Source organism: Eulemur rufifrons, chromosome 17 (genome assembly GCF_041146395.1).
Source record: "Eulemur rufifrons isolate Redbay chromosome 17, OSU_ERuf_1, whole genome shotgun sequence".
NCBI classification, from domain to species: domain Eukaryota; kingdom Metazoa; phylum Chordata; class Mammalia; order Primates; family Lemuridae; genus Eulemur; species Eulemur rufifrons.
The window spans coordinates 69,302,751-69,317,371 of NC_090999.1; the positions used below are offsets into that span (position 1 = coordinate 69,302,751).

The 14,621-nt window shown below is 33.4% G+C and overlaps 1 protein-coding gene across 1 annotated transcript in view; it reads left to right on the forward strand.

Moving 5' to 3' along the window:
- FAM174A (family with sequence similarity 174 member A) overlaps window positions 1-9,013 on the forward strand; it is a 38,662-nt gene extending 29,649 nt beyond the window's left edge. The window contains exon 3 of the mRNA XM_069492449.1: window positions 8,635-9,013. Within this exon, the coding sequence (XP_069348550.1) occupies window positions 8,635-8,638 (4 nt within the window). The 3' untranslated portion in view covers window positions 8,639-9,013. The remainder of the gene's footprint in view (window positions 1-8,634) is intronic.
- The last annotated feature ends 5,608 nt before the right edge of the window (window positions 9,014-14,621 follow it).

A 14,621-nucleotide genomic window follows, 5' to 3' on the forward strand; every position in this document is an offset into this window, starting at 1 on the left:
TGCTTGTTAGTAAATACCTACAGTAGTGCAGTGTGTATCAGACACTATGCTAAGCTCTTTACGGGTACTATGAAATCATCAAAATCATCTTTCAGAATAGTTTTTTGCTCTCATTTGAAAGATAGGAAAACTAAGTCTCAGTTCTAGTAACTTAGGCTTCTCTTTCTGATGAATCTCATTCCATTTGCCTAACATTTATTTGATTTATACCTATACAGAGAATGATTCTAAATTCTGTTCATTCTGTCTTCTCTGTTACCACTTGCTGTTACTCTTAGTTTTTCAAGTGAAGACCCCCAAAAGACATATCAGTAGCATGATTTTCTGCCTTTTCAACTGCACTGCAGACTCTAATTAGTCTACAATATAACTTTTAATAATTCTTGTTAGATGATCCCTTAGTGATGCTGTCTTCATTGTTTAAGCTTTTCTAAAATTAGTTCTTCTTCATTTTCCAAATTCTATCCACAAAATAACAGGAAGCAAGTCATTTCCAGAGAGAGAAATGAATTTCCTTGCTTACAATTTTATAAAACTAGCTTTCTGTAATCAGCTAAAGAGAAGGGTGTTTTTAATGTGGCCTTAGATATATCAAAATATTAACAGTGATTGTTGTTGGTCATTGGGATGTGGGATAATATTTTCACTGTTTCCACATATTAGAATGAACCATCTAAAAATGCCAATAAATGGTTTAATATAAATTTCCTAAAGGAAATGTGTTATTTCGTATAATAGGGTATCACATATAGGGCAGCTCCAGGTACAGTATCCCAGGGCTTGTGCTCCTGTCTCCTGGGATTCTCTTGGTTCTGCTCATCTTTATGGGCTAGCTCCATTCTTAGGCTGATTAGAGGATCATGCTTGCAGTCCCTATAATTACAACCAGAGGGTAACTTTCAGTGGAAGTTAGGGACTAGCTCTCCTGTGTCTCTTTCTAAGAATGAGAAAAGTTTCCCCAGAAGCCCTCCAACAGAGTTGCCTTTATTTGTATTTTTTCACATCATTGACCAGGATTAGGTTATGTGATCATTCCTGAACTAAAACCTGGGGAGGAAAATGGAAATATAATGATTAGCTCAGAATGATTATTTGAGGTGGAATGGATATCAAATAGTTAACCACCGTTACCACTATATCTAGCATGTTAAACATGGAGGTTAATACAGTCAAATAGGGAAAATTTGTAGGCATGTGGAAAAGAATACCTTGAGTCACTTGCTTAATATAACTTCTCATGAATGTGTTATTCCTATTCTAATTTTGTAGAATTAGAATTTAATAGAACTAATAGAAATAAATAGAATTTAATTAGAATTTAATAGAATTTTTGGTTTACGGAATCATTTTGCACAAAGGAACTATAAAATTGAAAAATGAATCTCAATTTTTTAACTGTTGGGTAGAATTTTCACCTCTCTCAGGCAGAAAAACTGATGAAGAATCAGAGGCAGCATATGCCTGCTAAAAATTACCTTCATTCTTCTGAATGAAAAATGTTGGAGACAAATATTCAGACCTAGCCTCAAAACACCAGTTTAGAGCAGTGCTTTACAACTCAAAACAACAAATGGAAAAAATATCTTCTTGCTATTGTTTTTTATTAATTTTTTTTTAAATTAAATTATTTTACAATTTTTAAATTATTATTTTATAATTATGTAAACTAGGGGACATTTTGACAATCTCTTAGTGACAGTTTCTAAAAGATAGTCTTTCTGTAACTTCAAGGCTAGTCTAGTAATTTCTGCCAACTTTGTAATTTTAAAAGCCTTAAATTTGCTTTTGGGCTACATCTATTCTGCTTCATTAAATTTAATATTATAGTGTAAGTGTTCATTACATTTTGTGCTCAATGTGTTACTTGACCATAAAATATTTTCTTGTTATTAATGTCAGTATATCAGAATCAGATAGCAGCCAGAAACCCTCATTAAGAAGATCTTATTCAAGCAGTTATCAATTTGAAAATAGTATAGTTCTAATTTCTAAAATACTGCCTTAATTGTTGGGTATAGCATTTTATCAGAATAAACACTAAAGTTAGTCAAAATAAATAGAATAAGAGAATGTCCTAAAGTACTAGTGTTTACTTTAGAAAGAAATTTATGTTTTAGTTTGTCCAGTGGTGTGTTACTAATAGGATAGTTTGTATATTATTTATTCTTTTGAATGGAACTATGCTGCGTTTGTCATTACTTAAACAGGTAGCAAAAGAGAACTTTTACATAGGTTTTTTTCTGTATGTTTTACTTTCCTGTGGACATTGAGCCTTAGGAGAAAATTTGCCTTCCTCCATTAATAATTATACATCACAATGTGCTAATTTGATAGCCACCAGCCATATGTGGCTTTTGAGCCTTTGCAATGTTACAGTGATACTGAAGAATTGGATTTTTAATTTTATTTATTTTTAACTAATTGAAATTTTAATTTTAATTGCCAAATGTACATAGTAGCTATTGTGTTAGCACAGATCTAGAGTAAGTGTTTGATTGATCCAGTTTAAACTAATTCTATTAAATGAATGTCCTTGTAGAACAGATGAGTCACAAGTTTCTACTTATATAGCAGTTGATTCATTTAATAAAATGCTGCTTTGGTTCCAGATTTATATTCTGCTGTGATTGGATTATAGAATCTTTTTTTTTTCTATTTTAAAAAATATATTATTTATATTATTTTTGATTGAAAAATCATAATTATATACATTTATGGGACACAAGTGATGTTTTGATATATGTATAAAAAGTGGAATGATTAAATCAACTAATTAACATATTCATTGCCTCACTTATCTTTTTTAATCATGAGACATTTGAGATTTACTGTTTTGGTTATTTTGAAATACGCATTATTGACCATAGTCACCCTGCTGTTCAGTAGACCTCAAAACCTCTTCCTCCTCTCTATCTGAAACTTTGTACCCTTTCATCAGCAACTCTTCATCCCTTCGTTCTCCAACCCCCAGCCTCTGGTGACCATCAGTTTACTCTCTACCTCTTATTAGATTCTACATGTAAGATCATGCTGTATTAGTCTTTCTTCAGTCTATCTTTCTTTTTTTGATTGTAGAATCTTTAAGGTATGTAATGGGATGGATGGACATGGACATGGGAGGAGGAACATAACCAACCATATGGTCAGTTTATATAGACTGGGTTGCAGGACAATATGGGGACAAGGACCTCAAGTGTATGGATAGGAAAAGTCCTAAACACATTTATTAAGGCATTAACCTTTCCAAGCACTCTCAGATATATTGTTTGTTATCTAAAATCCAAAGACATTATATCTTATTTCAAAGGATCTGGGAGAGAAAAAAAAAAAAAAACTCCAGGAGTCTAATATTTGCAAACTTACTTAAGTGAACAACACCAACAATATTCTTGACTGCACTAGAATAGTTTTTCTATTCAAACTTGATTTGGATCTGTAGCCATTTTGATATTTTAAGTTTTTCTGGATTAGCTTTTAAGCTATCCTTAAAATAATGTATTTTTTTAAAAATTGTATCACTGTATGATGTATCTAGAATTCTTGAATCTTGGAAAATAGTCAAGGTGAATTTTCCATGAAATTTATTAATAACTATATGCTTGCTTTGCCACATAGCAAAACATGGTGATTTGGGAGAATAGGGTAGGAAAATGGTCTTTTACTACCAGTAATAGTAAACCCAGCATTACAGAGACTTGAAAGGCTTTCTCATGGCATGAGAACTCTGCAGTGGTTGGCTCCTGGTATTAATTCAATGGCCTTTTGATTACAGATTCTACATCTGTACAGTTTTCTCAAAACTTTCCTTATGTTTGTCTTACTCTTGTTATATGGCTGCTGTAGTTTCCACCATCACATCTGTGTGTTAGGCAACAAGAGGGTGGAAGGCAAGAATCTATGCCACATCTGCCTCTGTGTCAGGAAATCAAACTTTCTCAGAACTGTCCCCTCAAACAGACCTTGCCACCCTTTTGCTCATTGGGAAAAAAAAATCAACATTTTTATTAGCAAACAAAAGGGAGAGAGGAAGAGATGTTTACTAGATAACTTATAGCATGTCACTATTTGACTATTCCAAATATTTTTTGAAGGCCAAATTTGGCCACTGATGAGAATGAAATATTTGAGCCTGGGGAAGATCACTGAATGAAGGCATAGATTCTCAGGAATTACTATTCATGATTAGCAGTTTTGTAGAGAAATAAGAGATATCCAGGTCAATAGGAGCAGAGGATAGAGCATAGAGCATACTAGTAGTGTGTCTGGGTTGTTGTTTATTTGTTTTTAGAAAGAATAAGAATCCATTGCCATAACCATAGTAGCTTTTTTTTAGTATAGTGGGAATTCTGTCATTTACAAATGACAGAAAATTGAGCATTTGACATCTGTTCTATTCTTTAGATTTCAATGACTGAGAAGTATCATGGTAAAATAAGGAGAACCAGAATACAATTATATGGACTCAAGAACTTCTTGAGCTTCTGTCATTGCCTAACTGAATGACTTTAAACGAGTCTCTTGAGTCTTGATTCTTCCTCCTTAACAAGTTGCCTGCCAAATAGTATAGTTGGTCTGTATCTCCTAAACTCTTTCTCAGCTTTTAGACTCTATAATCATTGTGTTTTCATCTTGAAGACTGCCATAAAAAGACTATATTTAATCTTCTCTTGGGACCTATTTGCTTCATCCCTGTTTTAACAAAAAAACCCTTAGAATGTCAAGCACGTAACTGATGAAGATGGTACTAGAATTCAGGCTACCTGTCTTGGTCCAGGTTTTTTGTCCTCTGAATGATTTCCAAGCTTTCTTTGTGATTTTACAATAAGAAAGGAGGGGGTTATGTTTTTCTTTATCTTTTCTTTTCCTTTCTTTTCCCCTTCTTTCCTTCCTTCCTTCCTTTTCTTTTCTTTCTTTCCTCCTCTCCTCTCCTCTCCTTTCCTCTCCTCTCTTCTCTTTTCCTCTCCTCTGCTTTCCTTTCCTTTCTTTTTTTTTATTTGAAAAGATGTTCACAATATATTTTTTCTTGAATATAGTAAACTTTTTTTTTTAATTTCAGAATATTACAGGAATACAAATGTTTAGGTTACATATATTGCCTTTGCATTAAAAAGACATGTGTTGTGTAAAATTAAGTGTATGTGTTATATTGTTATCATTTTTTAATAACTTTCAATACCTGTTTTAAAAGCTTAAATTTACTCTCAAAGTAAAAATATATTAGAACCTCATTAGCTTACACTAATCAGTTATAGACCTTTTATAGATTGCTGACTAAAGATTCTGATAAAACAAGATGAGAAAGAGCATTACTCATTTTCAGACATATTTCTAATAAAGCTCTAAATGTTACTGATGATTATAAAGGAAGATTTATTAAGTTTGCAAAATCTCCATACCTTTGGCTATTCTTTTGGTTTGACTAAATGCTTTTGATTGTGATGGTTGTTATTAGAAGTTTCTTGGAAACCAAAATTTGGATTAAGTAATAAAAAAGCAAGTTGTATAATTAGAATTAAGATCTATAAAATGTATGTGATAAAAATGTAACTTTATATTATCATAAACTAGTAAGAGAAAAACCAGGAAGAGAAAAAATTGGCAAATTTACCCCATTGTATGTGTGTATTGAAAACTTTGCCTTCTGTATGGATAATTTTTGTTGCTATATCATAAATATCCAAAGCTTTTACTGTTCTCTAAAGTATACTTCCAGGCCCATAGCTTTAAGGAATCTTCATTTCTGAAGGCTTAGAAACAGGATCAGTTAAAGAGTTTTATTTATAAAAACTATAGAAATGAATAACTATGCAGTTGACCGTTGAACAACATGGGGGTTAGATGTACTGGCCCCCCCATGCAGTAAAAAATCCACATGTAACTTTTGGACTTCCCCAGAACTTAACTACTAATAGCCTACTGTTAACTGGAATCCTTACCAATAACAACAGTCAATTTCAAAATATTTTGTTGAGTAGGCTGAGGAGGAAAAAGAGGAGGGGTTGGTCTTGTTGTCTAAGGGGCAGACAGACTCTTACATGAAGGCAAAAGAGGTAGAGGAGATGGAAGGGGAGGCAGGAGAGGCAGGCACAGTTGGTGTCACTTCACAGAAATACATCTGACTTTTTGCTTTTTCATTTCTCTAAAAATATTTATATATTATGCAATACCAGTGCTCCTTCCATTTGCCTTAGTTTCAGTGCCTGTATCATAGAAGAGTCCATGTCATAAAGAAGTCAGAGGCAGTCTTGAATAACCAGAATCCTTCTGCCAGATTGTTTAATGTCAGTTTGTTTTCCGGCACTGCAGTTTCTACATCTTCTTCATCATCTGGCACTGGTTCAGAAGCACTCATTTCCATCAAATCATCTTCTGGTAATTCCTTTGGTCTGGTGTCTATTACCTCTTATATTTCTCAAAGATGCATATCTTGAAACTCTACAGTCCCTACCTTTTTTGCTATCTCCACAGTCTCTTTCATGATTTCCTTGATTGGCTCTGTTGTACATCCTGGGAAGTCATGCACAACACCAAGACACAGATTTCTCCAGCAGAAATTTATTGCTTTAGCCTTGATGGCTTTCACAGTTTTTTCTATAATGATGATGGCATCCTCAGTGGTGTATTCCTTCTAGACTTCCATGATGTTCTATCAGAATTCTATTTCATAGCATTAACAATCCTTTCTATACAGGGCTCTGGGTAATGAGCCTAAAAGGCCCTTATGACCCCTGATCTAGAGGCTAAATTAGAGACATTGTGTTTGAGTAACCCCTCTGTTGCCTTTGGTGGTCTGGGTGGCCAGGGGCATTGTCCAATATCAAAAGAAGTTCCTAGCAAGGTACTTCCTGACTTCAGGGACAAAGTGTCAATGGAACCAATCCAGAAAAAGAGTTCTTATTGTTCAGGCCTTCTTGTTTTACAACCAGAAGACTAGAAGCTGGTGTTTACCTTTGTTCTTCAAAGCTCAGGGTCTAGCAGCTTTAAAAATAAAGGTAGTACTGTTTATAAGCATTTGCTTTTACAAAACAGTAGAGTTGGCCCATCCCTTCCTGCTTTACATCCTGGTGCTTGCTTCTCTTCCTTAATAGTAAATATCCTTTGTGGCATTTTTTTTTTTCCCCAGAGCCAGGGTACTTTTACCTGCATTAAAAACCTGTTCAGGCAGCTATCCTTTCTCTTCAGTGATTTTCTTTGTGGGGACTCTGCTCCCTCTTGGTCAGCAGAAACTCTTTCTCCTCTTATCTTGACATTTTTTAAGCCAAACCTCTTTCTAAAATTATCAAACCATCCCTAGCTGGCATTAAATTCTCCAGCTTTAGATTCTTCACCTTCCTTTTGCTTTACGTGGTCATATCATGACTTTTCTTTTTCTTGAATCATATTAGAGTCCATAGGTATGCCTTTCTTACAGCAATCCTGCAACCACATAAAAGCTGCATTTTCAATATGAGATAAAAAGTTATTTTGTAAAAAGTGCAAGGTTTTTGTACCTGCTGCCATAGTGGGAGTGTCAGTTTCACAAATTTCCTTTTCTTTTCTTAAGTAGTCCTTATGCTGAATTCATTTGTCTTGAAATGGCAGGCAACTGCCACTATAGGCCTCGGTCTACAGTACATACCAAGCAATTCAACTTTTTTTTTTTTTTTTGATGTCATGACTTTCTCTACTCCTTGGGAGCACTTCCAGCATCACTAGTGGCACCTCGTATGAGTCGCATGGTGTTATTCAGGGTTTATGGTATTGCACTGAACACAATGAAAAATATGTACGAACCATAAACAAGAGGTTACTGTTACTGTGAAACACAATTTCCTGGAGAGACAAACTGTTCACATGGAAATGATTAGTGTCACATGCATTTTAACCAAATACACTTGAGCTTACCCGAATAGCAACAGGAGGTAACTACAAAATTACTCCAGTAGTATAGTATATACTAAAGTTAATTTTATGCAGTTATGATTTAATGCTACATCTTTACATTTGCTTACATTTCTCTCCAACCGTAAATGGTGCCATGTATGGTCTATAAGTGTATGTGAATGTTTTGATGAATCTTAACTCTTTGTAGTAGATTTGTATATATTTTATGGCAGCAAATGGTAAAATAGGTTAGTATCTGTATATATTTTATGCATTCATGACATACTTAACTTTTTCTTAATTTTTTTTTTATATTTCTAAGCTATGAGGTTTATCTGGAAGTTTTTTTAAATTATTGTGAATCTCCAAAAAAATTTACAATATATTTATTTTAAAAAATCTGGGTATAAGTAGACACTATGCAGTTCAAACTCATGTCACTCAAAGGTCAACTGTATTATATAATTGAGTCAACTAAAGTCATTTGTGATTATTAAATGAGGGTATAACTTTATCATGAATAAGTCATAGTCTTTACTCACAGTAGTTATATATAAATCCCTTTGAAAAGTTTTAATTATAATTCAAACAACATTATCTGAAATAATTGATCTAGACAAAATCATTTTTTATTGGTGTCCTTATTATAATTCCTTTAGATTAAATACTTTGATTATATTCTTCCTTCTTCTCCAAATCTTTCTGAATGTTTTTAAATGTGTTTAAATTGTTCCAGAAGGAGTACTTACATGGTATTTTTCTTTCTTGCAGATAAGAATGTGCCTTTTGATGAGAGGACTTCATCTTTCTATAGTGAAGAGCAGAGTTTCTATGTTTAAAAAAAAAGAAGTCACTGTCAATGGGGGAGGGTATTTAAGTTAAAAACATTATGACAAACTTTAATTTGTTGTTAAAATAAATATTCTATCATTTTGTTATATCTTTATATGTATAGAAGTGTTATATTAATGGGCTCAGAGTTTTTGGAGATAAGCTGTACTATAATAGTTTACCTGTTTGAAAATTACTTTAAAGTGGTGTTTTCTGATCAGTTTTTGTTTTTTGCTTACCACATGATTGTAAACTGTTTTCTTTTATGTACTTATCAGTTGATGTTAATTATTTTTTGCTGTTGTCATAGTTTCAAGAACTGTAAATCCCAACAACTAACTGGTGTGTAAAAATAATTAAAATTTTCCTTTATTGAGATGTATTTCCCATTTTTGTGGGGAAAAGAAGGCAAATTTACTACTTTGTGTTGGGGTTTTTTGAATATTAATAAATGTCTGAGTTATGTGAAAATTAAAATTCTTTTAAAGTAGTACAGATATGTTTATAAAATAAACCTAAAGACTATAGAATTATATATCAATATGTATTTTTATATGATTTCTAGAAAAATCTGTCATAAAAGGGTTATTATATTTTAGCAACTTCCATGTACAAATAAGATATCCACTTTGATTAACTATTTCAGAAATCTGTGAATTTTAAAGCCATTTTATTTGTTTATAATACAGTGAAATAGAAATGACAATAATGGCGTGGTTCAAAGCCTCGATCATGTTAGAGTATAGGAGAGTGAGGAATTAAAATCCATGCATAGTCTTTGGAGTCAGACAGATGTGTATGCAGAAACTGACTTCATTATTTCTAAACAAATTATTTAACCTCATTGAGTTCAATTTTTCACATTTTAAAAGTTCGAGAACTTACAGGAAAATCATAAATTCAGTAGCTTATTGGGTCCGGGAGGTAATTTAAACGTGTATGTCAGTCAGGATACAATAGGTCATAGAGAGTTAACAGATGATTCCCAAAGTGGGTTGCAACAAGAATTTATTTCTCATTCATGCTACATGTTTGTTATGGATTGTGATTCTGCTCTTCATTTTCTCCAGGAACAAAGCTAATGGAGAAACCTCTACCTCTAGTATTGTCTCATAATTAAACGTGCAGGCATGATGAACTGCATGCTAGCTCATAAGCTTCTGCCTCAAGGTGACATATTTCAATTTCACCTACATTTTATTGGCCAAAACAAACCCTAAGGTTGCTCCACAGTTTAACAAGGGAAGGATAGATAATCCTCTAGCAAGGAAACAAATTGGAGTATTTGGCCATCCAAAATGCCAACTTTATTTTTACTTGCATGCCAACTGGCTTTCCACAATAAGTCAAGTCACCATGATGTTTGTGTGTGTGTGTGTGTGTATACATATATATATAAAATGTGTAAGCAGGGACTAAAGTGGAAGACATTTCTTCTTAAGGAATCATCCTCTTTTCAGTTCCAACTAATAGTTTACTACAGGAAAATACTTGTCCACTATTATTAAACCTTAGTTTTTGATTTCTAAGAGAAGCCAAGACTCCAGATTTCTTAAAAGAAATTTCCCTCTTTTAAAATATTATTAACATAAAACACGTTTGGATGAAATTTAACCCAAAAGCTCACATTTTGTAATATGAGAAAATCATAAAGTATCTTTGAAACAGTAATAATTCATTTAATAGCTGCTATCATTTATAAGGTGGCTTTTGCTTTAAAACTAAAGTAAGAATCAAATCTACCAAAGAATAAGAATTCTAATAATTAAGGCAACCTAAAGTAATGATCATTTTTATAAATGGTCTTCAAGTTGCTTTTAAAGGGGGTATTACTAAAATGTTTTGACAATGACAGCAACTTTATTAGAAATATATAATTTCTCTAGATGACTATATTATAAAGAATAACAAGCATGCTTATTATATATCTGAAATATATATATATATCTCAGATAAAATGGTTAGGATTTTCACCTTAAAAGCTATGTGTACATTTTAAAATAGTGTTATCTTAGATGTTTTGAAAACATGTTACTATTCTCCTTTTCCATTTTATACCTCCTTATTACTATTTTATTAGTAATAGCATAACCTAGGAATTAGAAATCAATAGAGCTATTATAATTGAATTTATATCTCAGGAAGAGAATAAATGGGGAGAAAGGATAGGTTTTAAAGTGATTTGTAGATGTTCTACTCTTCAGTTGGAAATTTCTGACCAACCACTACGTGGGACTAGAAAATCAGGTAGCTTCTTTCTGCCCAATTTCTCTTAATTATTAGGTAAGTAACCACTGCTATGAAAACAAACCCCTGAGCTAGGTGTTCAACCTGCACCTTGTCGGCTTCTAGGTAGTTCTTGGGTTTAGTTGCTTTACCAAGGATGTAATACATTACTCTTTATCACCTATCCTCTCACCTGTCCCCAACCTCCGTTTTTTGTTTTTTTTTTTTAATGTTTTCCCTTTGGTACTTGAGTTTGAATTGCATTCCTTTTAATTTGTTCAGTGTAGTTTCATCATTTTTACCTTATTTTCTATTGTTTGTTTGTTCTTTTGTTCTCTGACTAATGCTATTAAGCGAAGCAATAAAGGAAAGAAAGGTTGTTTCTCTTATGTTGAGAAGTAAAAAAGAACTTATAAGAAACATAAATGAAGGGACAAATGCAGTTAAATAATCCATTCCGTAAACATGGGCAATTGGAGTATTTATTTCCCTAAATACCCCTCTGGCTATCCCATCACTTTCAAGGATGTCTTTTATAAATAGCTTTATATTCTGTGGCTGACAAGAATCAAGTAAAATTTATTCTCAGTACAGATTTATGCTTGATTTACTAAGATAGATGTTATTTCCTTTCTTTCACACTATTAATTCCTTGCATCAGACATTAAACATTTTATATCCATAGTCTCCAACATATTTTTCTTGTCCATGCCAATAGCATGTTGCAAGGCAGGAGGTAAAAGTGAAGAGAAGAAATTTTAGGAGGGACCCTCCCCAAAACTTTCATGTCTGGCTGGTTACGAATCTATGGATGCCGCATCTCGCATTGAACGATCTTATTATAGATCCACAACCGAGTATCTATAGCCGGGTACCTGACTCTATTTTTATATCAGATTCTAGGACATATTTTTGTGTTTGCTCCTCTCTCTATTCTTGCTATACAGGTGCCTTCAGTACCCATGCCATGTCACCAGGAATAAGTTGAAATTACTCAGGTAGTTTTTCCTCAAATAGGCTTTTTGAAGCAAAGTAAGCTACATCTCTGACAGTTATTTCTCTTAATCTGCCAGGGTCCTTTTGGGGGCAACCCGGGCCCACCTCTATTATTATTACCTAAAAAAGGAGTGCAAGTTCCTGTCATCCTCCTACTCTGCTCACTCCTTTGCCTGAAGAAAGTTCTTGACTTAGAGTGCAGGTTCGGCTGATTTTTTTCCTAATCCTTTATCTACAAAGCAGGAAAGATGTCAATCTTTAAACTCTAGACTTTTACTCTTTTGTTCTACATATTTTTCTCATTGAATCTTGAATGGATAAATATTGGTATTCATCCATTCAGGCTCCAACCTCCCTCCTTAAAATAGAACATACTCTATTATTTGTTTGTTTGTTTTTGCAACAGGATAGATTATTCTTCTCACCCAGCCTCATAAAGAAATGTATCTTTCAACCTTTCAATGGAATGCTCAGACTTATTTTCTAACTATTTTTTCACAGTACTAAGAAGCTTCTCAAGGACCAATAGTTTCTCATGGATGAGTCAGCTAAAGTATAGGTGCTCTAGTATCAGTGTTTTCAGGGAGGTCCAGAATGTCTGCACATTTACCTGTTTCCCAGCAACAGACATGTGACCTTTGATTAGTTGTCCTTGGCTTGTCATATCTGCAATACACCATACTCAGAGCTAAGGATTTAACAAATCCTAAGATCTAAAGTAAAATCAATAGGTATGATCTTTCAGAAAAGACAAATTCTGGAACATTTCTGCTGATAATTATTCCTTTCTTGGAATGTGGCTCCCTAAGCTCCAAAAGTAAGCATCCCAGTGATTTGGCTTGTCTTTTCCAATGGATTTTAATATTTCATTTTCAAAGTATGTGAATCATTTAAAAATACCTCATACTTTTTTTTTTTTAACTCTGTAAGATAAAATAGACTTTGATGAGTAAGGGTAAATTAATCAAGTTTATTTCTCACATCCACAGGAGTCTGTTGCTTATTGCTTCTAATTTAGTTGCCTATCAAGGCGCTGACCATTATTTCTAACAAAGGCACCTAGTTTGGATATCTGTTCACAGTTTTATTTATCTTTAACTCCTTTATGATATAAGTGGTATCTGATGACCTGAAAGCCAAAAAAAAACCTGTTAGCAGAAGCAAAGGGATTCTTCATAGAAGTGTTTTGGAGCAAGATGACTTCTACAGGAAATGCGATGGTGTCTAGCCTATGGAAATGTTCTAAAAATATGCATGTGCTGGTCTCACGGTCAAGGATTCATATTATGTTATCATAAGGAGTGGCCTAAGCATCTATAACTGTTGAAAAGCTCCACGAGTCATTGTCCCAAGATGGAGAACCTCTGCCAGTCTGAAGATAAATCATACTGTGATTTAGAGCAGAGCTTCAGAGACTACCAGATCTTGTACTGAATTTTTTTCCATCTTGGTTATCTTCAGTATTTCTTTCTCCACAGTCTATTGTTTTCCACATATAATGAACAGTTTAGAGTAATTGTGTTAAATGCTTTAGATTTGTTAATTCATTCAATCCTCACAATAACTCTTTGTGAAGAAAGGGGGACTATTATCCCCATTTTGCAAAGGAGGATGCCAAGGCTCAGAAAAATTGAAGAATTTTCCCCAAATCAAACAACTAGAAAGTAGGAAAATGGCATTTTAAATATGAGTTCAGAAAATTTATTTTTGTGAATGAGTATTTCAGTTTGTTTCCAAAGAAAGGATAAGGTTGTTTGTAAATATATAATATTTATATACAAATTGAGGCACAAGTAAACAAAAAGTAGGATAATGAGGTCATACCATCATTTCATTGTCTCAAAGCTATGATATGAAATTTCATACACTTATAAATATGCCATAAATTTCACTTGAGAGAAGCAAAAGCTGTTCGCTTATTGCTGGTAGGGAGACCAGAATAACAATTGTTTTCCAGGGTTCTTAAGGAGTAAATATTAATATAAGGAGATCCCCTGGCATAAAGTAGTGAACATTTTCCCCAACATCTTCAGAATAATCTCAGGAAACTATATCATGCACATCTTTCTTATAATGTCTTTTAATGTAGACTAGTGGCATTACACTACAATATAATTCAGTAAAATTAGTTACACAGGGGAAAAAATCATTCTGTTTGTATGCAACCATCTAATGGCTTATATTAACTAAAGGTTAAATTTGAGTGCCATCTAAGATGACCTTTCCCAAAATATAGTCTATAAAACAACCTATAAGAACAATCACTATCTTTCCTTGGCTTCTCTTCTACTCTCCTTTTTTTATTTGCTTGTTTTTCCTTCTCTCTTCCTCCTTTTGTTAGGAGTTCTTTTTACTTTTAGATTTCTCCTCTTCACACTCTGACCTCTCCCTAGGCATAACTACCCATTACTTCAGTTGCCATATATATGCAGTTTCAAATGAAAAATTGCAACAAAGTTAAACAGGCAAAGACAACTTTATTCAAGGCTGTTGTGATAGTGGTGAGAGACCAGAACTAAATTTAGACTCAACTCCACTGAAACGAAGGGCACAGAGGGAAGGAGTCAATGGTGGCCCTTTTTGGAAACTATCTACTACTATCTGCTCTTTGGCTACCAATATTTATGTTCCTCCCACATGCAATTGACTAATCCCACTCCAATATCCCCCAAATTATCAATATCCCATTGTGACATTGGTTTGAA